Below are 26,653 nucleotides of genomic sequence, written 5' to 3'. Positions count from 1 at the left end.
ATGTTGCATTTATAGATCTGGAGTGAGCTATTGACATTATATCTAGAAACAGATTATGGGGGAAACTGGAGCACACTTCAATCAATAAAAGGCTCCTCTGGTTAATAAAAAAACCTCTATTCTTCTTGTGTGGCTCAAGTGCGCTGTGGTGATGGGTGTACTTTGGAGATTTTCCACCTAGATAGAGGAGTGAAACAAGGTTGCCTTTTGGCACCTCTTCTTTTTAACCTATATCTGAACAACCTTTCAGTCAACCTCTCCTCAGCAGAGTTCCACCCTCCATATCTATCTTTAAAACCACCAACTTTACTCATTTATGCGGATGATGCCATCCTTATGTCTCACACACAGGTGGGCTTGAAAAGACTCCTGCATTGGTTTTCAAAGTATTGTAAATCAGAGGAACTTAAGATCAGTTACTCAAAATCTAAAGTTATGATGTTTTCAAAAGCTGAGAAAGTCACTTCCACAACCTGGAGAATTGATAGCATACAATTAGAACAAGTCTCCAGATTTCCATACCTGGATGTGATTTTTAATTCTAACCTTAATTGAAAATCTCATCTTAAATTTATAACAAAAAAATCAAACCTTTGGTGGCAGAAATTGAACGCTTTTCCTTCCATAAGGGTGGTAAATATATTTCAGGGGGATTACAAGTGTTTAACATGAAAATCATCCCACAGCTTTTATACGGTGCTTCAATATGGATTCTTCAGGTCAATGAGGATATTAACCTCCCATTGTGTCCATTTCTGTGACAAATTACAGGGACCCCAAGATGTGTATTTGGAGTAAGTTTAAGGTTAGCACTAGGCCAGGGGTCGGCAAACTCATTAGTCAAAAGAGCCAAATATCAACAGTACAACGATTGAGATTTCTTTTGAGAGCCAAATTTCTTAAACTTAAACTATATAGGTAGGTACGCTGTATATTAACTTAATAAACTTTAATTAAAGTTTTAAGTCTTAATTAAACTATAGGTACACTGAATAAAACTTGATATCATACTTAATGGTGATCTTATTTATTGATAAAAATTAAATTGTAAGTCCCTGCCATTTCCCCCTCCCCGTCTGGAGGCCTCGTCTGGAGGCCTGGTCTACCGCCATAAAAGCCTATTGGTAGACCTGGCCTCCGGCTGAGTCCCATTGGAAGGCCAGGTCTACCCACTGGCTTTCTTGGCAGTAGGCCTGGCCTCCGGAGGCCCATAGAAGCCAATTGGTAGACCTGGCCTCTGAAGGGGGACTTTTTCCCCCTCCTCAGAGTCAGGTCTACCGCCAAGAAAGCCAGCAGGTAGACATGGCCTCCCAATGGGACTCAGCCAGAGGCCAGGTCTACCAAAGGAAGTCCGCCCCGCCCAACAGCTGATAGGCGGGCGGGGGGGCAGGAACTGCCAAGCCGCCCGCCCAGCAATCGCGCGACTAGAGGGGAGGCTTTAGCCTCCCAACCATTGAGGGCAAGGGAAAGGGGGACCTGGCCATTCTCCACGGCGGGGGGGGGGGGGAGAGACAGTGCGCCCGCTCGCCTGCTCTCTTGCGCGCTCTCTCTCTCTCTCAGGCACGCCGGCTCCGCAGCCCGGCTGCCGGCGCAAGTGGGCACGAGAGCAGGGGCTCCGAACCAAGTTCGGAGAGCCGCACTCAACGGGCCAAAGAGCCGCATGTGGCTCCGGAGCCGCAGTTTGCAGACCCCTGAACTAGGCCAAGGCTCTATTGAGGCTAAAGCTTCGTGTAGTGTTTAAGTGGTGTAGTGTGGTGTAGTGGTTAAGAGCGGTGGTTTGGAGCAGTGGAGTCTGATCTGGAGAACTGGGTTTGATTCCCCACTCCTCCACATGAGAGGCGGAGGATAATCTGGTGAACTGGATTTGTTTCCCTACTCCTACACATGAAGCCAGCTGAGTGACCTTGGGCAAGTCACATTCTGTCAGCTCCACCCACCTCACAGGGTGTCTGTTTTGGGGAAGGGAAGGTGATTATAAGCCGGTTTGAGTCTCCCTGAACTGGTAGAGGAAGTCGGCATATAAAAACCAAGTCTTCTCCTTCTCCTCTTCCTCCTCCTCCTGCTGCTGCTGCTGCTGCTGATTCCCAGGTCCTACCCTGAGGCTGGCATCCCTATGAAATTACCTTGGGTGGTATTTGCATAACATTTTTGTAGCCCATGGAGTTTTCCTTGCATGTGCAGCTCCAAACTGGGGTAAATAACCCCCTTCTGGAGCCTTTTTGGCTCAGGAAAACTGTGGAGGGGAGAAAGCAGGAGCCTTTCTTCCCTGCATGCTGTGGACCCTAGCTAAATTGAACCCCACAGGCTTTAACAACACCGCTAGCTGCGGGGAAAGCAAGTCAGGTCTGGGGAACATGGACCTGACTCATTTAAAAATGTATCATGTTGTTTTGGCCCTAAGGACCTTTAAATGGAGAAACCAGAAATTAAACCTAGTCCTTTCTGCATGTGAAGCATGTACTCTAATGTTGAGCAGTGATTCCTCCCCTGAGTGGGGACCTCTCAGGACAGACCAGAGATAATGAGAGAGAGAGAATGATGTGATAGAATGTGCAGCTGCCTCATAATGATGCATTGAAATCCATGCTTTAAGTTGGAATGTAATCTTTATTCCATCCCCACCCTCCGTTCCTTTTACATTTTGTAGAATTCAAGCTCCTGCTCAAGTTTCCAGGATCAAAAAATTGCCAGCATGTTTGACCTAACAGCAGATTATCGACAGCAGCACTTCCTAACCGGCCTTCTCTTCACTGAGTTGGCAGCTGCTCTGGACACAGAAGCAGAAGGGTAAGATTCAGATTTCCCCAAAGGATTTGCTGTTTGCTCAGTGCTGGTGTATTATGGGAAAGACATGCACTGAATTTCCAGTCAAGCTTCTTAAAATATCTGCTGCACTCTTGAGCAATTGATGGCTGTGCTCAAACCTGGACCTAGATGGGGCACTGTTTAATTTTGGGTTAGTGTCAGAGCCTGAAGTGCAGTATGCACTGCTCTACTGGTAAACTGAGGGTAGAAGAATGGGTTCCTTAGTATTTATACCAGCATAGCCAGTGAAGAGTCTTCATTCTGCCTGCCAATCACAGAGGCTTAAAGTGTACAGCCATGTTCCATTCTATACCTGAGGCCTCTCTGAGAACTCATGAGGCTAGCATCCTTCTTCAGACCCTCAGGTTTATAGTTCAGGACCTCAAGTCCTGACCATGAAACTTTCTGTGAATAAATATGTGCAAGAACACATTACTCTGTTTCCAGGTCCACCCCAGCCGTGTCAAATCAGACACGCCCTGGGAGTTCTGTGTCCAGAACTCTCTGCCATTTTTTAATCTTAACTCTCAGGCTTGTGGTGGCCTGATTTGGACTGTGACCACAGCATGAAAGGAGAGGGAGCTAAAGCCCCCCTCCATTCCATTTTCCTAACCTTAAATGGATCTGGTGAGCTGCTGTTTGCCTCATTGGGGAAACATCTGTGCACTGATGGACTATACACAAGTTTCCCCAACAAGGCAAATAGCCGCTCATCAGGGCCATTTCAGGTCAGGAAATGGTGTGAGTGTCTCCTCTGTCCATGTGCCATAGTTAGAATGGGGTCACAAGCGCCTGAGAATTAAGTTTCAAAAATCACTGGGAGGCCTGAACACAGAACTTTCACTGTGTGTCTAATTTGACAGGACCTGGGGACACCCTGGAAACAGTTAATTTGTGGATAAAGCCACAACCCCACTCATGTCTTAATAATAAATGTTCTTTCTTTGTGCCAACAGAATAAGCAAGGTGCAGAGGAAAGCTGTCAGTGCTATCCACAGTCTACTGAATTCTCATGACTTGGACAAATCCTGCATGAAACCAGAAGTGAAAAGGAAAGTTGCTGCCCTTTACCTGCCTTTGACTGGGATAATTTTGGATGCACTTCCTCAACTACATGATTTTACAGGCAAGATATGATGTTGTGATTTCATTGGTGTCCTTATCTGAGTGGCAATAAAAAGACAAAAGGGATGAGGGTGGCTAGGAAGCAGCATAGGGGTTTTCCTTTAAATGCATGCACCATGTGGGAGCTGAGGTTCCTTGGCCATCTGACCCCACCTGCCAGCAGTAGAGCAAATATACTACAGCAGGAGGAAGAGAGTGGCCAAGAGGAGTGAGCAGCAGGAGCTGGAGCTATTGCATCTCTTGCTTGATCAATGCATTAAAAGAAACCAACATTCATCTTTGTGGACTCTGTGTAGTCCCACATGGGAACTGCGCTTGTGCAGGCCAGCCGTGAGCTCCTATTGGAAAACGTCTTGATAAGTTAGCCTAGCAACTAGGATTGCTCCCCCCTCACCTCTGTTGCATGCCAAGAGCCAACGGCTCTTTCCGCCCTTTTGGACATGTGATGGAGGGGCGGGGGAGCATCCTTCCATCAGTTCTCTTTCTGCCGCTGTGGTTAGCTTCGTTAATGTTTCAGAGTTTTCTTCAGAGATTTTGATTCTTCTTGAGTCATCTTTGGACCAATTTGAGTCTTTCAACAAGTTTCTTAAAATGGCTCTCTTAAAAAAATGTAAGAACTGTGGGCCTAAAATGGCCAAAATCGACAACCATGATGATTGTCTCCTTTGTCTGGGTGAGGGCGATATTCTGTCCTCCTGCTGGGCATGTGCCCTGTTCATCCCTAAAGCCCATCAGGAGCGCGCTTCTAGACTAAAGGCTGTGCTATGGGAGCAGGCAATGAGAATTCCAGTGGAATCAGGGCCAGTGACTCTAAAATTAAAATCTTCATCTTCAATGTCCCCACCGCAGTTGCACAAATCCCATTCTGGTGCAAAACAGGCTAGGTCAGAGTCTCCTGATGCTTCTTCGAAGAAAAAGACATCTTCAAAGCACTCAAAGACTTCAGGCTCTAAACCTGCTGTGTGTGGGTCGTCAGCCCTGTCTACTTGGAAGGCAACTTTGCCTCCAAGTGATCCTTCGACTACAACCCCTCAGGGCCAAAAGTCTTCCCCTCACGGAGGGGTGGCTCCAGCAGCTCAGGATGACTCTAGGAGTATACCAAAAGCACCCGTCCTTCACTTGAGCCCTACTTATCTGAACCTTTCAGATCTCATCGTCTGGCCTTCTATGTTGGTAGACCTTGCTCCGATGTTGACGCTTGCATCTCTGAATCAAGACCCACCTTGGGTGACTCTGATTGCCTCAAATGGAGGTTCAGAACCAAGAGGATTCTTCCTCTTCTTCTTGGCATCAGGACAGGAGTCAAGAGACACTGGCTGTCAAAAAACCTAAGACCCTTTCCCAAACTAGGAAGGAGGTTTGTTTGTTTTCATCTTTGGACAATGAGGTCATTGAAGTCCCGCCAGGCCATTCCGATATAGAAGATCTCTATGGATGTCAGCACAGGTTGAACCTTCCCGGCATCATCATTATGACTATGATGTCAAGCCTGGTTATTCCCAATGGGGATTTTATCCTCCTTGGGGCTGCAGCCAACATGCTCACTACCAGTGGGGCCAAGGTGACCCGTGTTGCTCCTATCTTCATAATCGACCGTTAGCTCAGCAAAAGAAGGACCTGCCTTTGACTTCAACATCAGATCTGAAGCATCCGCCAGAACTGAGCATTAGAGATTTTGTATGAAATAGTTTTTATCCAGGCAATGTATATTGATGCAATTACATCCCTTTTTTGGCTTTTTGTACATATGTAAGGATATTTGTAATGGCCTATGGCTAAACAAATAAATGAATTCTTCTTCTTCAGAACTGAGCATCAACTCTCAGTTGGAGTCAGAAGAGAGGTACTCCAAATCTGGACTAGCTTCGATCACCTCTCCAGATAACATCATTGTAGACCCCTCTCCAGTATCTCTCACTGAGGATACTAAGCTCTATTCTGAAATGCTCACACACATGTCCAAAGCACTCAGACTTGAACCACGCTTGTCCAAAGCACTCAGACTTGGACCATGCTCTTGTATTACATTTTGGCTATCTGTACCTGGACTCTCTCAATAACTTGGCTTTGAACTCGGGCTGCTCTTGACTACACTCCTCTGCCTCTGGCCCTGGGACCTGACAAAGCCCAAGGGACAACCCAACGGATGATGAAGAAGAAGAGTTGGTTTTTATATGCTGACTTTCTCTACCACTTAAGGAAGAATCAAATTGGCTTACAATCACCTTCCCTTCCCCTCCCCACAACAGACACCCTGTGAGGTAGGTGGGGCTGAGAGAGCTCTAAGAGAGCTGTGACTAACTCAAGGTCACCCAGCTGGCTTCATGCGTAGGAGTGGGGAAACCAACCTAGTTCACCAGATTAGCATCCACCTCTCATGTGGAGGAGCGGGGAATCAAACCTGGCTCTCCAGATTAGAGTCCAATGCTCCTAACCACCGCTCTTAACCACTACACCATGCTGGCTCTCCCAGTGGCTGAATAACATCTATAAGGACCAGATTACAGCCAAGGCCATTGACATTACCCAATTGGTATCCTCATCCTCTTACAAGCAGAAGTACCCCTATAAGCAACAGGGATACCAGGGTAGACCATACCATTATCAACCCTACAGTTATCTCCAACAGGGTCAAAATAAGCCCTTTTCCCTTCAACAGCAGGCCAAACAATACCAGCCTAAACAGAGGGGGAGGAAAGATGAACGATCCCCAGACCATTCCTCCAACAAGAAGGCCTCAGCATGACCAGCTGACTTGACAGGGTAGGCTGATGTTTCCTTTTTTGAAAGGTTGACATTGTCCTTTGTTAAGTGATGTTCCATCTCTAACAATGCTTGGGTGTTATCTATTATTAAAAACAGTTACTTATTGGAATTTTACACTGTTCCCCCATGTGGTTCTCCTTTCCCCCCCAGGACCTCAATCCGCCTGTGAAGAGGTGGACTCCCTCTTGTCAAAGGATGCCATTGTGCAAGTGCCCCCATCTGAGATCCCCCATGGTTTTTATTCATACTATTTCCTAGTAGACAAGAAAGATGGGGGGAAGTGACCTATCTTGGACTTGCACGCCCTGAATAAGTACACCGTGCACTTTTTGTTTGCTGTCCATACCTGAAATCATTCCCCTCCTACAATCAGGATTGTGGTTTGCGGTCCTTGACTTGAAGAATGCATATTTTCATATATCTATACACCCTTAATGCAAGAAATATTTACATTTTTCTTGTAATGGCAATTACTACCAATATACTGTGCTGCCCTTTGGCTTCTCTACAGCACCCAGGGTGTTCTCCAAATGAGTTTCTGAGGTTGTGGCCCATTTGACTCTATAGGGGTGCACTATCTTCCCTTAACTGGATGACTGGCTTTTGGTGGGAGACTCCTTTGATGCTCTATCCGACCAGGTGGCTACAGTCCTCAAGATTTGGGGGGAGTTGGTTTTGATTGTGAACTATGCCAAGTCCAAGTTAGTACCCACTCAATGCATAGAATTTATTGGTTCTGTGCTGGACTCCAGATCAGAACTGGCCCTCCTGCCTCTTTCTAGGGTCAAATCAACTGGTGGTCGCCTTGCTTCCATTTTATTGCTTACAGATATCAGCTAGCAATTCAGGACCAGAAACGTTTGGGCCTGATGGTTTCTACCACTGCCATGGTTCCATATGTCAGGCTCCGCCTTTGTCCTCTGCAGAATTGGTTTATTCACACATTTTAAATCAATGTGGCTCCCCAATGGCATTTACTGTCCATTCTACATTCTGTACTAAAATCTCTACGGTGGTGGATGTGCCCCATGTTCTGCTCCAGGGCAGCAGGAGATGGCAAAAATTTAACAGGACAAGGCCTCAGTTATCCTGATCGCCCCCTGATGGCCGAAATGCATGTGGTTTCCCCTCCTATGGAAACTGGCCTGACAAATTTTCTAACACCTCCCTCCAGAGGAAGACATCTTAGTGGTGGGCACCATTCACCACCACGATGATCGCTCCCTACATCTGCCTGGTTGATTCTACAGTAGACAAATGGTCAGATAGAGTTACGGCTGTGCTCCTAGCCTTCCGTAAGCCTGCGACGAGGAAGTCTTACAGTTCTAAGTGGTCTCGGTTTTCTCACTGGGCAGTCAGAAAGAGCTGGAAAGTTGTTCCCTTTCCATATTGTTTGATTATTTATTGTTCTTAAAGGATTCTGGCTCTGCTGCCACAGGAACAGCTCCCTGCCCTCCTCTAAGACACAGCCTTTCAAATACTTAAAGAGAGCAATCATATCCCCCCTCAACCTCCTCTTCTCCAGACTAAACATTCCCAACTCCCTCAGCCTTTCCTCATAGGGCTTGTTCTCCAGGCCCCAATCATCCTCATCGCTCTCCTCTGCACCCGCTCAATTCTGTCCACATCCTTTTTGAAGTGAGGCCTCCAGAACTTCACACAATACTCCAGGTGCGGCCTGACCAATGCAGTGTACAACGGAACTATGACATCTTGCAATTTGGATGTTATGCCTCAGTTGATGCACCCCAAGATCACATTAGCTTTTTTTGTTGCTGCATCACACTGGCTGCTCATATTTAACTTACGGTCCACCCATACCCCAAGATCTTGTTCATACACAGTGCTACCCAGACGTGTATCCCCCATCCAGTATGCATGTCCCTTATTTCTGTTACCCAGATGTAGAACTCAGCACTTATCCTTGTTGAATTGCATCCTGTTCACATCCGCCCACTCTTCCAGTGTGTTCAGATCTCATTGAATTCTATCTCTATCTTCAGATGTGTTTGCTGTGCCTCCCAATTTGGTGTCATCTGCAAATTTAATGAGTAGTCCCTCCACACCCTTATCCAGATTATTTAGAAAAATATTGAAAAGTATCGGGGCCAAAACTGAATCCTGTGGCACCCCACTGAACACCTCTCTCCATTCAGATAAAATAACATTAACTACTCTTTGAGTGTGGTTCTGCAAACTTGGTACAAACAAGGGTAAAGGTATTTCCACTCAGTCCCTTTCACATTGGGTAGTTTCAGCTATTAAACGAGCCTATGCAGAGGCCAGGAGGCCTTGTCTACTCCCAGTCCATGCTCACTCAACTAGGGCCCATGGCTCATTGGCGGCCTTTGCCTCACAGATGTATGCCATGCAGCAACATGGTCCACTCCTTCGAAGTTTGTCCAGCGTTATTCGATTGACGTCGATGCGGGAGCAGATGCAGCTATGGGACAAACGGTGTTATGATCTATTGTTCACTGATCAGCCTCACACCCACCTCCACAGTAAGTGAGCGTGCTATTCTCCCATGTGGGACTGCACAGAGGCCACAAAGATGAAAACAGTGTTGCACTTACCTGTAACTGTTGTTCATCGAATGGTCCTCTGTGCTGGCATACATGCCTCCCTCCTTCCCTGCTGTGGACTGACTCACTGCCTTGTGGGGTTTTTCTGCGGCGGCGGCAGGAGAACTGATGGAAGGATACTCCCCCGCCCCTCCATCACATGGCCAAAAGGGCGGGAAGAGCCATTGGCTCTTGGCGCATGACGGAAGGGAGGGGGAGCAATCCTAGTCACTAGACTAACTTATCAAGAAGCTTTCTAATAGGAGCCTGCGGCTGGCTTGTGCAAGCGCAGTACCTGCACAGAGGACCACTTAATGAACAACAGTTACAGGTTGCAACTGCTACTGAAATTCAATCTTGTGTTCAGTGATATAGGACTGCCTGTATCACTGAACACAAGAGAGCCAGCATAGTGTAGTGGTTAAGAGTGGTGGTTTGGAGGGATGGACTCTGATCTGGAGAACTGGGTTTGATTCCCCACTCCTCCACATGAGCTATGTGAAGTGGTCAATCACTGTACTTTTTGTGACTAGGTTTTTAGATTTTTTGATTCACTAAAAACCATGTTACCTTATTTAACCAGCCACTTGCAAATGATGATACAACATATTTTGAATTGAAAAACAATTCCTTTTTATTGTAAATACTTTAGAAAATAGTAAAAGGAAAAGATATATGCATAATATATACAAGTTACAACAACAGAAGAATATAGATCTGAATAGAATACAGTTACAAATCAGTTACCAACCCTGTCAGTTACAAATCAGTTACCAACCCATCAATGATCATGTCGGGGAGAATTTCCTATACAGTCAGCACACAAGAATGTTTGGGGGAGAATGTCCCAATTTCTCTCAGTTTTCAAGCCCTTTTAATACAATTTTGGAGGCTCTTGCCCCGAGAACCAATGAGATATCATTAAAAAAATATTGTCATTTTTGCACACTTCATAAGGACTTGTGATGCATGAAAATCAGATGATGAAGAAGAAGAGTTGGTTTTTATATGCCGACTTTCTCTACCACTTAAAGGAGACTCAAACCAGCTTACAATCACCTTTCCCTTCCCCTCCATACCACAGACATCCTGTGAGGTAGGTGGGGCTGAGAGAGCGTGACTTGCCCAAGGTCACCCAGCTGGCTTTGTGTGTAGGAGTGGGGAAACCAATCCAGTTCACCAGATTATCCTCCGCTGCTCATGTGGAGGAGTGGGGAATCAAACCTGGTTCTCCAGATCAGACTCCACTGCTCCAAACCACTGCTCTTATCCACTACACCACGCTGGCTCTCACATTAAAGGTCTGTTCTCAAGCATATACTTTAACCTTGATGTCATAAATTGATGGATGGCATCAGGAAATGTCATATAAACAACACCTTTCTCATAACATGTTTAAGTTCACACATATGTCTGCTCATTGTCTGACTGCTTAGTCAAAACATCCTCTAACCTTAAAGTTATATATAATTGCATCTTGATTATGCTTCTAAGTGAAGGAATATCTTAAAAATCCGTCTAGTCATCTAGAACAGAAAAGCCGAATGCGAAAAGTCTCTTGTATCATTTTTTTTTTACTGTTCTTTAAAATAACACAAACAACGCTGATATCTGTAACTTGGCATTCATCCTAGACTATCAGCTGTTCACTGAGCTAACTTGGTTTCACTTCTCACAGACACTTCGTTACGTAGACAAAACATATTTGAAGATAAGAATAAATGCATTTAAAGCCGTAATATATCAATACCTAAAACCAATATATTGAAACCTAAAACAGATCCTCTCCTATTGAGATAAGGCTTTGAATCAATAACTAATTCACTAAACATATGCTACAAAAATATGTAGGATAATGAAAATGATTACATATAATATTTAGCATGTTAAAAGTACATTATATATTGTTAGTAAAATCAAAGCCCATTTTTATTCAGGTTAGTTATCTTTCAGCTCTGGTGAACTGGATTTGTTTCCCCACTCCTACTCATGAAGCCACCTAGATGACCTTGGGCTAGCTAGTCCCACTCTCTCAGCCTCACCTACCTCACAGGGTGTCTGTTGTGGGGAGGGAAAGGGAAGGTGATTGTAAGCCAGTTTGATTCTTCCTTAAGTGGTAGAGAAAGTTGGCATATAAAAAAACAACTCTTCTTCCTCTTCTTCTTTCTGGAAATACCTTCTTGCCTCTATGAAGCTTGACTGGGCAAGTCCACAGTCTACTTCAAGGCCCCAAAGCAGATGTCTCCAGAGCCTCTAGAGATGAACAAGCTCCCCTCAGTTCTCCTCAGACTGAAGCTTAAATGATCAAAGCCAGAAAGCAATCATACTGGTCAATAAGCACTTGAATGGCATGATGGAAATATAATAACTAGGCAGTCTGATCCCATGCATGTATTGTCAGAAGTGAGTCCCACTGTATTATCCACGGGACTGCAGTTTCTGTCTCTCACATGATTGAAGAATCTCTCTGATTATATTACTGAAAGCCAGCTTTCTTGGAAGAAAGATAAACCCCAGTTTAAAGGCCTTTACTCCTGTTACACACATCCCAATCTAGGCTTGACAACTTTTGCTACCAAAGAGACTGCACAGATGTGACAACTGATCAGATAATGGTCACTTTAAAACTCTGAGCAAAAGACCTTTCTTTGGTTAAGTCAGCTTTTCTCGTAATATGTGATAATATATGCGAGCTTGATTTTGAGCAGCAAATTAGTGAAATTTGGAAGTATCTCTGTGAGCCACATTCTTTAGAAGATGGGCAGTCAGTTCCTCACTCACTGGGAAAACTTCTCTTACCCCTCTAACTATCCAGACCCTTTGTGGATGTTCCACAGAGAGAGAGAGAGATATGTTTATTTGTTGCTAAGCTTCTCTGTTAACGTATCCGCTATGAAATTAGGAGACAGCCTCACCTCTAGAAAGATTATCCCTTCCCATTTCACTTCATCTTGCTTTCTACATTAGTTTTATAAAGATGGAATTCCATCCTGGGTGCTGCTCAAAGTTTTTCTGCTCGTTCATTACCATTCTTTGGTAGATAGTGGGTATGCTGTCAAGACATGGCTTTAGTGGGTTCAGTCCTTCAGAAATTCTTTTGCAAACCTGCTTTGTATAGCCTCTATTGCTGTGTTTTTATCGAATGCTCTTTAAATAGCTGTATTAATAGGTAGACTTCTGTTGTCTCCTGCTTTTTAAAGGAATTCGAAATATTCTTTGGAAACATTTCAAAACATTCTTTTCCCAATAACTTAGCTGAAATTACAGGTGGTGTGCAGGGGTGAGATGTTTCTAATGTAGTTTCAGATGGTCGTGGTGGGAAAGGACGCACTGGAACTCTAGATGAAGAACAAGAGGCTTCAAACCCAATTAACCAGAATATTGCTCTTGCTATTGCTGGGAACCAATTTAATGTCCTACGGACCTTTGGCCCATCTGTGTCCACTGTGGTAAGTTTGGGTTTTTTGACAGTGCATTTTTGCACAGACATTCTGTAATGTTGCTCTATGTAATGGTCTCTCTTACACGAGCCAACTTTTAGGATTCGTCTTGATTTTCTGGTTGGCCTGAAAACAAGGATGTGTGCACACCCGAAGTAATTTTCCTGAGAGAAGGAACAACATATTACTTTGTTTTCCCCCTCTTCCTGATTGTTCTGCTGCTGTTGTCATGGCCCTGTACTTATAGGCCATATAGAAGCCTAAAGAACATACGGAACAGATGAATTTGTAGAATTTTCCTATTTATTCTTTATAAAGTTATTTAGAGGCTTGTTTCCCTTTAAACTAGACAAACCTGGACATGCCTGGACAAGAGACTCTTTTTGCTATTCAGGCAATTTGTATTTAGCAAGCCGTATTTAACCTATTTGTTAACTAACAATGACTGCATAGACTGTACAGAGCTGCAGCTGCCTGAAACATTACCTAATGGTGTTGTATAAGTGTTATACTGGATTTAAGATTTAAATAGGAAGGAGTTTTAGTATTATGTTGAAAATATATTCATTTTTATCGTGTTCGTTTTCATGGCTTCTGTGCAGTCTCAGGCCAATTTGTGCCTGCACAGAAGACCACTCAACGAACAACAGTTACAGGTAAGTGCAACACTGTTTTTCTCTAGGAGATGAAGATGTTGGTAAAACTAATCATTATAGATGTATAATAAAGCTACAAACTGACTGTTTAGTATATGTGGCTATTACCAGCAGGTGACCTGCTGGAAGAGGAACTCCTTATATGGTAATATCCAGGGAATTTACGAAGGAGCATACAGTAGTTGTGCGCAACCTCAGAGTGCATCTCACAGATCAGATCAGATAAAGTCGGAGAAAACTGATCTTGAAAACATATAAAAGAAGGAGCTTCCTAGCCTAAAGGGAGAGCTTCCAGATCTCCAGCCCTTGCGTGGGATGGAGGCTCTTAGAGCTCCTTGATCCTTGCATGGATTAAGGCTCTTAGAGCTTTCCAGTCCTGATGGACTGGAGGAGCTTAGATCCTTCCAAGTCTTTGCACAGACATGGAAGTACTGAGTCCCTAGCTCCCGTCTTACAAATCTCTCCATCCCTTGCGTGGGATGGAGGCACTGAGATCTCCTTAATCCTTGCGTGGATTAAGAAGCTTTCACTAAGACCTATCTAGCCCTTGTGTGGACGCTCCAGTCCTTATGGACTGGAAGTTCTTAGATTTCCCTAGCCTTCGAGCTAGGAGGTCTTACACAGAACTCTTTAATCTTTGCGTGGATTAAAGGTTCATGGAGCTTTCTAGTTCTTGCATGAACTAGGAGTTCAAACCCAGATCTCTCTGATCTTTGCATAGATCAGAGGTCTCTCAAACAAATGGAGACTCAGTCCTTGCATGGACTGAGAATACTCAGAGATTTCTCTAGACTTTGCATATACTAGATATTCTCAGAGACTCAACAACAAAAGGAGGGTCTTAGAAGTCTACCCAGTCTTAGCATGGACTGGGGACTCTCAGATCTCTCTAGTCCTTATAGACTGGAGAGTTTCACAGATGACGTGATTGGGTAAAGTATGCCTACTTATTCTTATGATATTCTAGATACTTTGAATTAAGATACTTTTAACTAAATCAGATCTTATTTACTGAACTAATCATTTTATAGATTCCTGTAACTGTTGTATTTTCTGAATGAAATATTATTACTGTTTTAAGGTTTGAAACTCTCATATAGAGGTAGAAAAAAGAGATTGTTTAAAATTGCTTATAACATGAAACATGTTTAAGACTCATAATGTCTGAACTTTTGTAACATTTAAAGACATTGTAACCATCTACATTCCTACATACTACATTATGTTAAGACTGTACATACATTTTATTTTAATACTGTACATATTTTACATATTTTTGAAGTTATTCAATAAAAAGCTTACTCTTGTAAGAAATTAGTTGAGTCCTGCTTATTAGGCGTCTAACTAAGATAACATACTTCTTCTCAGAAAGGGGTCGATTCTAAGAGCATAGGCACTGAAAGGTGCAGCTGTGCAGTTTTCGCCTTCAAAGAGCAGCAAAAGTGCTCATAAGCAATAGTCTAGACCAGGGCTCCTCAAACCTTTTGATCCTGTGGGCACCTTTGGAAGTTTGACACAGCATGATGGGTGCAGCCACAAAATGGCTGCCACACGAGGCATAGCCAGCCATACAATGGCAGCTGCAGTTTTCCTTCAATCACACAGTGAAGATCCTTGTGCTGTGGTGGCATCTGTTGCTGAAGCAACATTTTTTAAAAATCTGCACAGCCAATCAAAAGCCTTGCTGGGCAAAAGCCACATTTGGCGACACCCGCTTTGTAAAAACACTTGGTAGGCACCTGGAAAGGTAACAGTCGGTGCCATGGCACCCCCAGGCTCCACATTGGGAATCCCTGGTCTAGACTGTTGTGAAGCAGCAGGCTATGAGCAGATCTGCTCAGAACAGAGCCCATTCCAGCTGGAAGCCACATCAAGTGACAGGCTAGGATCTTCCCTGCCTAAAGAAGGAATGTATCCAAGAGAGTTCAAACCTCCTACTTAAACAGAGTCCTCTCCAGCTGGCAGATCTACTGCAGCCCTTTATCATTTGGGAATGGCTCCATTTCTAACAAGAAGCTAAAAGTTGTCCCTGCTAGCACATGTAATAAGTAAGTACCCAACTCTGCAGATAGGGCTGTAGCTTGCCCCTTGATATGGACTCTTTCCCAGCCAAAGGACCTACATGGCTCCTGCATATTTGGCAGCTTTAAGAGGTGTTCCAAGCAGCAAGCAGCAACCCCCCCCCCGCCAACTGATCTCCATTTGAATCCTATTACTCTCTTCCACTAAGTGTTATTCCAATGGAGAACGACTTCAATAGAGAATGGAAGCCTTTTTGCATCAATAGAAGCCTTTCTCCATTGTAAGAATTTTTTTCTATCAAAGAAAAACTGAAGGAGCTTTTAGGAAACAGCTTGTGCAGTTCTCTGTGATGGTTGATGACACTGTTAATATTGACTCTCGACTATTGATTGAGCTTATTAAATACACTTATCTCTGTAGTTTCCTTCCCTATGAACTTCTTAATTTATCTCTTCCTAGCAATACAAACAATGCAACGTTTTGACTCCAGAAACTACCCGCTGCCTGTTGATCTGTTTCCTATGGATCATGAAAAATGCTGATCAGAATCTTATTAAAAAATGGATCTCAGATTTGCCATCTGTGCAGCTGAACCGGATTTTAGACATTCTGTTCATCTGCGTCTCAGCCTTTGAGTACAAGGTAAGTGGACTGTCATCCAACCCAGGCTTTTGCTCATTTTGAATTCCATTGCCTGGAACTGAATTTCTAGCATGGAAATCTATTCTGCAAGTGTATTTCTTCTGCAAAATACTGGTTCCAGAATTAGATTCATGATTGTGTGTGTTTAAAGGAATACTAATCTAGATACATGAATTAGAGAATTTAGCTATTTAACCGTACTTCCTTATGTCCATTTAGGGTAAGCAGAGTTCTGACAAAGTTAGCACTCAAGTCCTTCAGAAGTCAAGAGATGTAAAAGCCCGCCTGGAAGAGGCTTTATTAAGAGGAGAGGGAGCCAGGGGCGAAATGATGAGGCGTTGCAGGATGCCAGCTGGTACGGTGTTTGTCCATTTTTATCAATGAACCCACAAGCAAAATGTAGATATAAAAACAACTAAAATAGCCTTTAGAAAGCAAGCAGTATGTGAAGAAGAAATGGAAAAGATATTTAATTATTCAGGCCAGGATTGTATATTGTCTAAAGGAACCTCTGATTAGTGCACTTGAGTCTCTCAAATAACTTTGTACATCGCAAATGGGTTAGAAATGAGATTAATGCAGGCAGCTGCTGTTATTGGTAATACTTAGCATTTATACAGTGTTTTCAGTATTCAAAGCAATCCACTCACATGATCTTGTTTTAAACCTTACAACAGCCTATAAAGTAGGCCAGTATTGTTATAATACTGGGAGCTGAGGCTAAGGGAGTAGGTTGCTGAAGCTAACCCGTGAGTTTGGGAGAGATGAAAAATTAGAACCAGGGACATTCTGGATCACAACTCATTTTCTTAGTCATTGTGCTCCACTTGTTCTTACTGATTAATGTTCATATTTAGTATCAGCTGACCACAGTCATACAATTCTGGAAGCAATCCTTGCTGAAAGAGCTTATCATCCCAGGGCCCCTTCCAGAGTTAGCTGCAATGGTACAGGAATTGGACCAGCTTGGATCCTTTCCATCTCATTCAGGAATCCAAGGTCACATGAGAAGAGTTCACCACATGCCTCTTTTCTCTGCAACTGTGACCAGAATAATGTTTGCTTGGGAAGAAATTGCATCACAGACTTCTTCCATATGGGAAAGCAGCCTTATCATAGGATCCTCCCATACGATCTCAGACCATTCTGAAGCTGCTTCCACACTGGAAGTTCAAAAGAGCCCTAACACAAGCCAACTATGCCAGAGAAGAAGGACAGGGTTTATGAAAAGAACAATGAAGAGTAGGGAGTGCTTATCAGAGAGCAAAAAAGGCCAGAAGATAGAGTTAGCCTGCTTCACAATATTTTAAGTCTTAGCCAACAATCCCAACAATCACCTCCTTTGGAGGATAAGGTGATTCTGGGGTGATAACCCGCCTCTGTCCTTCTTGTTGCAAGAAGAATTAGAAAGGAATTGATTCTGTACATTCTCTCATTTAGAGGTGCGTGAGTTGTATCCAATCAATTGCCAACACAGTGTACATGGAAAGCACTGCTGAATATGCATTTTTCCCATGCCTGGGGTCATGGGACCCACATAGACAAAAAGACACCCTAGTCAGGGGGTTGTTGTGAGGGGAGTTAATTGGGCCCCATGATGGTCAATGATTTCTCCACATGGCATATCCCCTCCCCCTACACACACACTGCTTTTTGTCCAGGAAGGTCCTGCTACTCCAGCAACCATCATTCCAGGGGTCAAAAGGGACTACTGGGGGAAGGGAAATATATGAAAATGCATATTCCCCAGGGCCTTCTCCTGGTGGCTGGGTCTCATGGTGTGTCAACTTCACCTGGGACCGGAATTTGCAGCTTTGTTTTTGTTCTGTCTGCGCTTCTAGGCTGGTTCACTCCCTGACCCATCCATACCTTGCTGATCTTGGGGCATATTGTTCCCATCTGTAGTAGTTAAGTGATTCCATATCAAACATGGTTGTTTTCCTCTGTGCATAAAAAGTTACAGTTTTCCTTGTTATCACAATGGATGTAGCTACTTGCAGAAACAAATGTCCCTCAGAAATCTAACTATTAAAGTTTCAGTGTGACTTGTATACTTTGCCCTTGTAGGGAACGACCGGTTCCCAGGGATGAATGAGAACTTACGATGGAAGAGAGAGCAGACACACTGGCGGCAAGCAAATGAGAGGCTAGATAAGTAAGTCATTTAATGAATTTCTATCACCTCCCCCTGAACAGCTTCTCTCAGGCACCATCTATTTCCTCTCCTTGTACCAAGAAACTCTGTCTCTAAGGTTTCCAAGATAGACACCTGCGTCACTCTCTAGAATCCTCACACTGAAGTTACTGAAATCTTTTTATTCCCACTAGGAGGTAAAGCATCAGTATTTATGAGAGATTAGCTTTAAATTAATTGATTGTTCAGAGCTGTAAACTTTTTATCAGTGAAGCACACAACAAAAATATGAGTGCATTATTTTATCCGTAAAATATTATCTGGATTCTTGTTTCTCGTTTTCTTGATGGTTGTGTGAAATCCGACAACAAAAATGGAATGGTAGGAAGTCATGAGCTTTCTCTACATTATTAGTGCTGAATTGATTGAAGCTGAAGGAGTGGCTGTGGAGAAATTGCATTCTTGCAAAGCCCTTCCTCTAATCTCTTGTTGCTGAATAAGATGAGAAGACTTCCCTTGCTTCAGCCCTCAGGAACACAGGGGAACTGCTTGCCTCCTCCTTTGCTTAAGCAGCAAGAAGCTGCAAGATGGAGGCTGGCACATGCTCAGCAGTAAAAAGGGGACTTTTAGAGCTAATTTGAAGCTAGTTTCATGCAGGACAACTTCCATGGGGATGGCAGCTTTAGCTCACTCTGCATGCCAAGCTGTTTGTGTTGAGTGGTACACTCTGGGGTGTGTGGTAACTGCCATTTTGTGCATGCTCTATATTAGCTGTCTCATGAAGTTCTGTCCAGTTCATGATTGGCACCATAAGAATGCTGGAGTGAGGCAATTTGGGCTCAGTTCAGGGATTGCACTAAGGCAGGGGTGGGGAACCTCCGGCCCGCGGGCCGCATCCGGCCCACGAGACCATTTTGTCCGGCCCCTGGCCCGCCTGCCAAGGCCTGGAGCTCCATGGCCCACCTGCCGAGACCGGGAGCTAGCTATTGCTAGCCAGGCCCTTCTCCCGGCGCTTCGGGCTTTGCAGGGAGGCAGGAGAGCATGCTAACGAAACTAAAAGCTGATTGGGTGACTGTGGGGGCGTTTCCCCCAAGTCTCCCTGCTTCCTGTTCCTGGAGAGAAAGTTGTTGGGGCACCCGAGTCTCCTGCTGCTCTCCCCGGCCTGTGCCCTGGCGGCAGCGGCGCTTTTTAAAGTTGTTGGGGCACCCGAATCTCCTGCCGCTCTCCCCCACTCTCATTGCCCTGCCGATGGCCGCACTGCACCCTCCGCTGGCTTGGTGGGTTCCTATGCAGCCTTCCCCTCACTCCCCCCCAAGGCCAACAGGTAAAGTGTGTGTGTGTGTCACGTGTGTGCAAAGGCAGGGGAAGCCGCGGAGGTTTCCCCCCATCGCTCCCAACCACCTGTGCAGCTGGGGGCTGGCTGGCTTGCTTGGGTGTGTGTGTGCGCACGAAGCAGGGGGAAGCCGTGGAGGCTTCTCTCTGATCGCTCCTGGCTGCTCACGCGGCTGGGGGTAGCTGGCTTGTGTGCGTGTGTGTGCGCGCACGTGCACAAAGGCAGGGGAAGCCGCGGAGGTTTCTCCCCCATTGCTCCCGGCCACTCATGTGGCAGGGGTCTGGCTGGCTGGCTGGCTTGTGTGTGTGTGTGTCTTTGTGTGTGCACGGGTGACAAAGCAGGAGGAAGCCGCGGAGGCTTCTCTCTGATCGTTCCCGGACGCTCATGTGGTTGGGGGCTGGCTGATTGGCTTGCATGTGTGTGTGTGTGCACCCATGAAGGCAGGGGAAGCCGCGGAGGCTTTTTCTCCATCGCTCCCGGCTGCTCGTGTGGCTGGGAGCGGGCTTGCTTGTGTGTGTGTGTGCGCACACGCGCACAAAGGCGGGAGAAGCCACAGAGGCATCTCCCTGATGGCTCCCGGCTACTTGCGCAGCCGGGGGTGTGCCTGTGTGTGTTTGAGGGGGGGAAGCTGGGAACCCCTCCCTTTCTCTCTTTCTTTCTCTCCCTCTCTTTTCTTCCTTCCTTTCCTTCCTTCTTTCCCTCCTTCCCCTTCCTTCTCTGCATAGTTTCTCCAGGTGGTGGCTGGAGACCTGGCAACCCTTGCCTCTCCCCCCCTGGATACCTACGACTGGTATGGCCCTCAAATGATTTTATAAATATGGAAATGGCCCTTGGCATGAAAAAGGTTCCCCACCCCTGCACTAAGGACTGTGGCTCAGTTCAGGGATTGCACTAAACCAGGACTTGTGTTAACCATAGATTGGAACCTAAACAAGAGCTAGAAGTTCTCAAGTCAGATGTCATATAAAACTGCAGTGAAGCTTCTTTAGCCTGGTTCAGTGTATGTCTGAACTAAGCCAAAGAGAGAAAAATAAAGATGGATATTTATGATAGGAAATTAAAATTGGGTTCCAAGTTGCAGTTTCAGGCCAAGGTGTGTTCCAGTTCTAAAGGCTGCTATTCTGCTCTGTTAGAAAAAAGGAGTTTGATTAACTAATCTGTGGGTGCTTGGTTATTTCCTAGAACAAAAGCTGAGATTGATCAGGAGGCTCTACTCAGTGGGAACCTGGCTACAGAAGCTAATCTGATTGTCCTAGATATGCAAGAGAACATCATCCAGGTGAGAAACTGCATATCTGGCTTCATGCCAGTTCCTCCAGCCATGGAAATGAAGAATATTTGGGTTCGTCTGTCTCTTTTTTGCATTGCAAAATATTTAGATTGAGACAGATTTATATTTTTTTTAGAAAAAATCTTCAGCTATCCCTCAAATGTATATTTCTTACATCTAAATCCTATATTTCCTCCAAGGAACTCAGGGCAGTGGGACATGGTGCTTATCCCCTTTTATCCTCACAACAACCCTCTGGGATTGTGATAATACGATTGGCTCAAAGTCATTTATTCATTTTAATTTTCATTTACTTCATTTTTATGCCCCTTTTCTCCTAGAAGCTGTTAACATCATGCTCCTTGCTTACATTTTAGCCTCACAACAACCCTTTGAAGTAGGTTAGGCTGAGAGTATGTGACTGGCCCAAGGTCACCCAGCAAGCTTCCATGGCAGAATGGGAATTCAAATCTGGGCCTCCCAGAGCCTAGTCTGACACTCTAACCACTGCACATTACTGCCTGTCATACGATGAGATCTGTTTGGAATTGCAAAGGGAATTGCCCATTATCCTCCATCAGTCACCCAGTGCGCTTCATGATGAGCGCGATATTTTTAAACTTTTAAATTAATTTTCCAAACAGAAAACCTCCACCCAAACAAATAACAATAACAACAAACCTTTTAAAAAACAAACATAGAAATAATACAATAAAAACAAACATAAAGTTGAATCAGATTGTTGACAGAGGGCTTACTACTTAGCACATTTTCCAATTTATCTTACAATTACAGATAAGAGAGGAATTCATTGATGGCATTGGTGTTGTTTAAATAATTCTTTATATATTTTGGACTTAATTCCTTTTCCATAATCTGAGGAAGGGCTTAGGTAGATGCTGAGTACCTTTCTGATTTGTGTATGAAATATAATCATGCCATGTTTCATAGAAATCTGATACTTTAGCTTTTCTTTGACTACTCAAAGTTGATGTGTCAATTTTTCTGCCATAGCTATTTGCCACAGTTCAGAATACCAAGAATGTAGTGTTAAATGTTCTGCAGTTTTCAAACATTTTGCTATTACCCTTCAGGCTGCCATCAGCATTAACACTATTAATCTGTTGGATGCCACTTTTCCATTTTGTTCCCCCCAGATTGTCAACAGAGCCAATGCTGGTGTAGCAAGGATGGTTTGATATGTAATATTTGTCATTTCTAGAAATACTTTTCCCCAAAACTATGACACTGCATGACCACCACATATGGATATATTTACCTTGCTGGTTGCAATTTCTCCAACATTTTGTATTATTTGTATTGCTTATTCTTGCAAGACGCACTGGAATAATATACCATTGGTATAGTAGTTTAAAAAAAATTCTCCCTAAGAACTGCTGATATCATTTTCTTTGTCTGAGTCATCCATAATTTATTCCATATTTTTTATTTTTATCCCAATATCATCTTCCCATATTTTCAATCTGTTTGATATACTTGTATCTGTTTCGATTAAATGAGAATATATTTTGGAAATTAGTCCTTTTGCACTATTCATATGTTCCATTAGGATCTGTTCAAATTCCATCATCTTTCTGGTCATACTTTGCCTTACTGTAGGATTCATAATTAGGTAGTATAATTGATGAAAAAGAATCCAATTAATTGACACTCCTTGCAACTTTTCTTTTAATTGTACTACAGTAAGAGGAGTTGCATTTTTATAAAAGTCTCTCATTCTGTAAATCCCCTTTTCTTTCCATTTGACATATTTCTCTGGCTTATCTACATAAGTAAAATTGGGATGTAGTGTTAATGGAAGCAGTGGGGATATTTCTGGAATTAATTTATTTTTCCATTTATTCCAGATTTTTAATGTAGTGTGTAGAAAAGTATTCTCAACCCATTTTATATTGCTTTCAGTTAATTCTAGATGTTTCCCAGTTGCTTCCATACCTACCCATGGTTTATCAGAAGCTTCCCCCTAGATATGATACCAGAGTTCTCAACTGGTTTGCCTCATACTATTTACTTATACTAGGTTCTCCCCATCCCCTATGATCCAATCTCTTTTGTCTCAAAGTGTTTGTAAGTTGTGGTCTTTTACCTTGATAAATAAAACTAGTAAATATTTTTGCCACTTTGCCAAGTCTTTTGGTTCAATTGCTATGGGGAGTGTTTGAAAGAAATAGTTTAATTTTGGCAATGCTACCATTTTTATAGCACTGGTTCTGCTCATAATTGTCAAATATATTTGGGACCATTTTTTAACATCTTTTCTTATTTGTCAGATCACTGGGTGAAAATTTAACTGCTGAAGTTTATTTAAATTCTTTGGAACAGTTACTCCCAAGTATTTAAATGATTTATGAACTATTGGGATACCTATGTCATTTTGGATTTCATGTTGTATTGGGTTTAATGTTTATATATAGCACTCCAGATTTTTTATAATTAATACAAGTGGTGATGAGTGGTGATTTGAATCCTTGCTGGCCCTATCCACTGGCTCCCAACCTAAGGGTTAACATGTTCAGAGAACAACAGTTACACACTCGTTACACACTTGCTGTTATTCTTTTATTGGTAAAAGAAGAAGATAAGAGCCCTTGCCTTTCAGTTTGCTGTTTAGGGTAATGAATACCAAACTATTATAGTAGTACAGAGCTTATTTAGTGCTCTTGAGAATCAGGCTGAGCCTGGGTTCTCATCATTCAAAGTCCTTATTGTTATTTTCAGTGTAGCTCTGTGAGGTGGGCAGAGAACAGCACCACACACTTAAATTAGTTGAAATGGCCCCTCCTGATGAAACTCTAATTTTGTTAGGAATCAAGGGATAGATAATAGAATTCATCATAAAGAGGCAATTCCCCATGCTTTAGGGAAGCCATGCAGCCTGTTTTAAAATGGTTTTAGTGTTCCATATTTTGCTTTCAGCAGCAACACTAACACCAAATAGAAATGAGAGTACTTCCAGTGTTGAACTAGTAAATAGTGTGGAGAACTGAAGCAACCAATATACTTTAGAACAACTGTTGCTGTGCCACCAGCTGACCCTGCTTGGACATCTGCACTGGCAAAAATCAGCATGGGAATAGTAGACATTTGGCATGCTGAGAGCACATCAATCATCTGCAAAACTGTTCATCTGGAAGCAGTGCTTTAAGACATACTAGGTGCTTTTGGACAGACAGTAGCCTGCTAGATTAGGAGGCTTGGTTCTATCAGTTGGCCTACTTCTCACTGAGGTGTATCTGGGCATACCACCTCAGACCCCAGGTGAGGGTTTGCATGACTGGATCATCTCCACATAGGTTTTCCTAGGCAGAGTTCAAGCTTGTAATCTGAAGTGGGATGGCTCAGACACAGATTGACCTCCCTCAGTGAGCACTCAACATTTGGTTATCTGTATGAAGAGGCTTCTTCTCTGTGCTCTCATTTAGAGCTTGGATTGCCTACTGAGGGTGCTCACATGTGATCACTTTTAAGTGTACTAAATGTACAATTGTTACTTATTGTGCAGAATCTAAATAATTTCTTAAATATTTCACTGTTGTAGGAATAGCATATTTTCCAAGCATGATGTTCTGTGGTTCTATTTTGTTTTTACTAGTAAAGGTGTGTTTCTTCCACAGGACTAGTGTATCTATTGTTTGTGATTTATTGCTGCAACCATGTCACAGGCACTATGAATATTGTAGGTAGTGTCATTTGTGAGTCTGACACACTTCTTTGCCTCCATGTGTGCATCAGTTTAGGTTTTCTTTCCGTAATTATTTTTGTGTCTTCAGTGCCTTGAGTATTGTAACATCTGTGCTATTGCAGTGCCAAGCATTTAATCAGTGCTAGAATATTTCTTAGTCAAATATTATAAAATTTCAGTTGAACAACTTAGTGCTATCTGCCATTCACAACTTCTCACCATTACCAGAATATTTACTTGATCCCCCCAAAACGTTTTCTCCTGGCTGTATGCACTTCCTCCTCCCACACACAACAAGACTATTCCCACCTTCTCTTATGTGACACTATGACCTGAATAACCTAGGCTAGCCTGATAATGTCAGATTTTGGAAGCTAAGCAGGGTAGGCTTTGGTTAGTATTTGGATGGGAGACCACCAAGGAATACCAGGGTCACTATGCAGAGGCAGGCAATGGCAAACTACCTCTGAATGTCTCTTGCCTTGAAAACCCTGCAAGGTTGCCAAATTTGTCTGCAGCTTGATAGCACTTTTCACCACCACCATTATGTGAAGCTGTGACATTGAATCAAGGCTAGTGATGGTATGACATTTATGGATAAAATCTGGTTTTTGGGTTCATCTTCAAAGTCTTTAACAGTGTTTTTATCTGATGTAGGCAAGTTCAGCTGTGGACTGCAGAGATAACCTCTTGGGAGGCGTGTTGAAAGTCCTGGTCAATTCTCTGAGCTGTGATCAGAGCACAACATTCTTGACTCATTGTTTTGCTTCTCTCCGAACATTAATTGTCAAGGTAAACTATTTCTTTAGTTACAAATTTATTTTTATTTATTTATTTCTTAGATTTCTATCTCGGCATCAATCGCCGACTGAAGCTGGGCCCAAGGCGGCAAACATCATCAATATATACAATATAACAATATAATATGTAATATATAACAATAAAAATAAAACCATAAATAACAATCTAAAATTATTAAAATTACTTGTAATATTTCGTCAATACCAGTAGATAAAAACAAGTGGCACACCACTGAAAAGAGTTCTATTTGTTCTATGGTACTCTTCCCTCTTGAAGGTCATGATGCTGTACTTGAAGCTCTTGGATGGTCTTCCAGAAATGCTTTGTTTCAGCAAGGTTGCTGTATCATGTGCCTTCAGACCATGTTGTACTCCTCATTGTATCGTTCATTCATTCTTACCTTAACTTTATTTTTGTTTTCAGTTTTGTTGTTCTGTTTCTTAGGGGCATATTACCAGAACTGTTCTGTTTCTTAGAGGCATATTACCAGAACTCGAACCTGCTCCCGTTCAAACAGAATGCTTTGTCATCATCCATGACCAAAAGGCTCAGGGTGATCTTGAGATGGAGAATGAAATCAGGGAAGCATGTAAAGGTCATGAAGTAGTAATAATGGGAGACTTTAACTTCCTTCATATTGACTGGATAAATGTATGCTCCAGTCAAGCCAAAGAGATAAAAATTTTAGATGTCCTAAATGACTGTGCCCTCAAACAGTTGGTCATAGACCCAACCAGAGGGGAGGCAATCCTGGACTTAATACTCTGTGGTGCTGCCAGTGACTTAGTGCGGGATGTGGATGTAGTTGAGCCAGTTGGCATCAAATTTAATTTATATGTAAGTGGGAAAGTGACTGGGAAATCTCACACAATTACCCTTGACTTTAAAAGAGGGAACTTCTCTAAAATGAGAAACCTGGTAAAGAGGAAGTTGAAAAGAACAGTTAGGAGGGTTAAATCTATGGAAAAGGCTTGGGGATTACTAAAGTCCACATTACTAGAGGCTCAGCTAAATTGTATAATGCAGTTCAGGAAAGGTGGTAGTAAGTCCAAGAGGTCACCACCATGGCTAACGAGTAAGGTGAAGGAAGCAATTAGAGGGGAAAAAGGCCCTCTGACGAAGAAATGACCAGTCCATAATTTTAATGGTAGGTGTATTGTAGCTGTGAGAGACAGAATAACAACAGGAAAAACCCCAGAAACCCAGAAGACAAAAGTCAGAGATTGATGTGCATTATAATGAGTGAAATAAGTATTTGATCCCTTTGCAAAAGATGACTTAGTACTTGGTGGCAAAACCCTTGTTGGCAATTACAGAGGTCAGACGTTTCTTGTAGGTGGCCACCAGGCTTGCACACATCTCAGGAGGTATTTTCTACCACTCCTCTTTGCA

The 26,653-nt window shown here is 43.3% G+C and overlaps 1 protein-coding gene across 2 annotated transcripts in view; it reads left to right on the top strand.

The window, feature by feature from the left end:
• The window catches only part of DOCK8 (dedicator of cytokinesis 8), a 154,827-nt gene that overhangs the window by 85,022 nt on the left and 43,152 nt on the right, over positions 1–26,653 (top strand). The window contains exons 27-34 of one of the 2 annotated variants that reach the window (XM_056847983.1): positions 2,648–2,787; positions 3,762–3,931; positions 12,567–12,709; positions 15,838–16,020; positions 16,240–16,375; positions 18,088–18,175; positions 20,670–20,766; positions 25,118–25,252. In XM_056847983.1, the coding sequence (XP_056703961.1) occupies positions 2,648–2,787; positions 3,762–3,931; positions 12,567–12,709; positions 15,838–16,020; positions 16,240–16,375; positions 18,088–18,175; positions 20,670–20,766; positions 25,118–25,252 (1,092 nt within the window). Of the gene's footprint in view, positions 1–2,647; positions 2,788–3,761; positions 3,932–12,560; positions 12,710–15,837; positions 16,021–16,239; positions 16,376–18,087; positions 18,176–20,669; positions 20,767–25,117; positions 25,253–26,653 lie in introns of both variants that reach the window. The other variant, XM_056847982.1, reaches the window with a different exon arrangement.

The sequence above is a fragment of the Euleptes europaea genome, chromosome 4 (genome assembly GCF_029931775.1).
Source record: "Euleptes europaea isolate rEulEur1 chromosome 4, rEulEur1.hap1, whole genome shotgun sequence".
In the NCBI taxonomy this organism is placed as follows: Eukaryota; Metazoa; Chordata; class Lepidosauria; order Squamata; family Sphaerodactylidae; genus Euleptes; species Euleptes europaea.
This window is presented reverse-complemented; position numbering and strand designations above follow the sequence as displayed.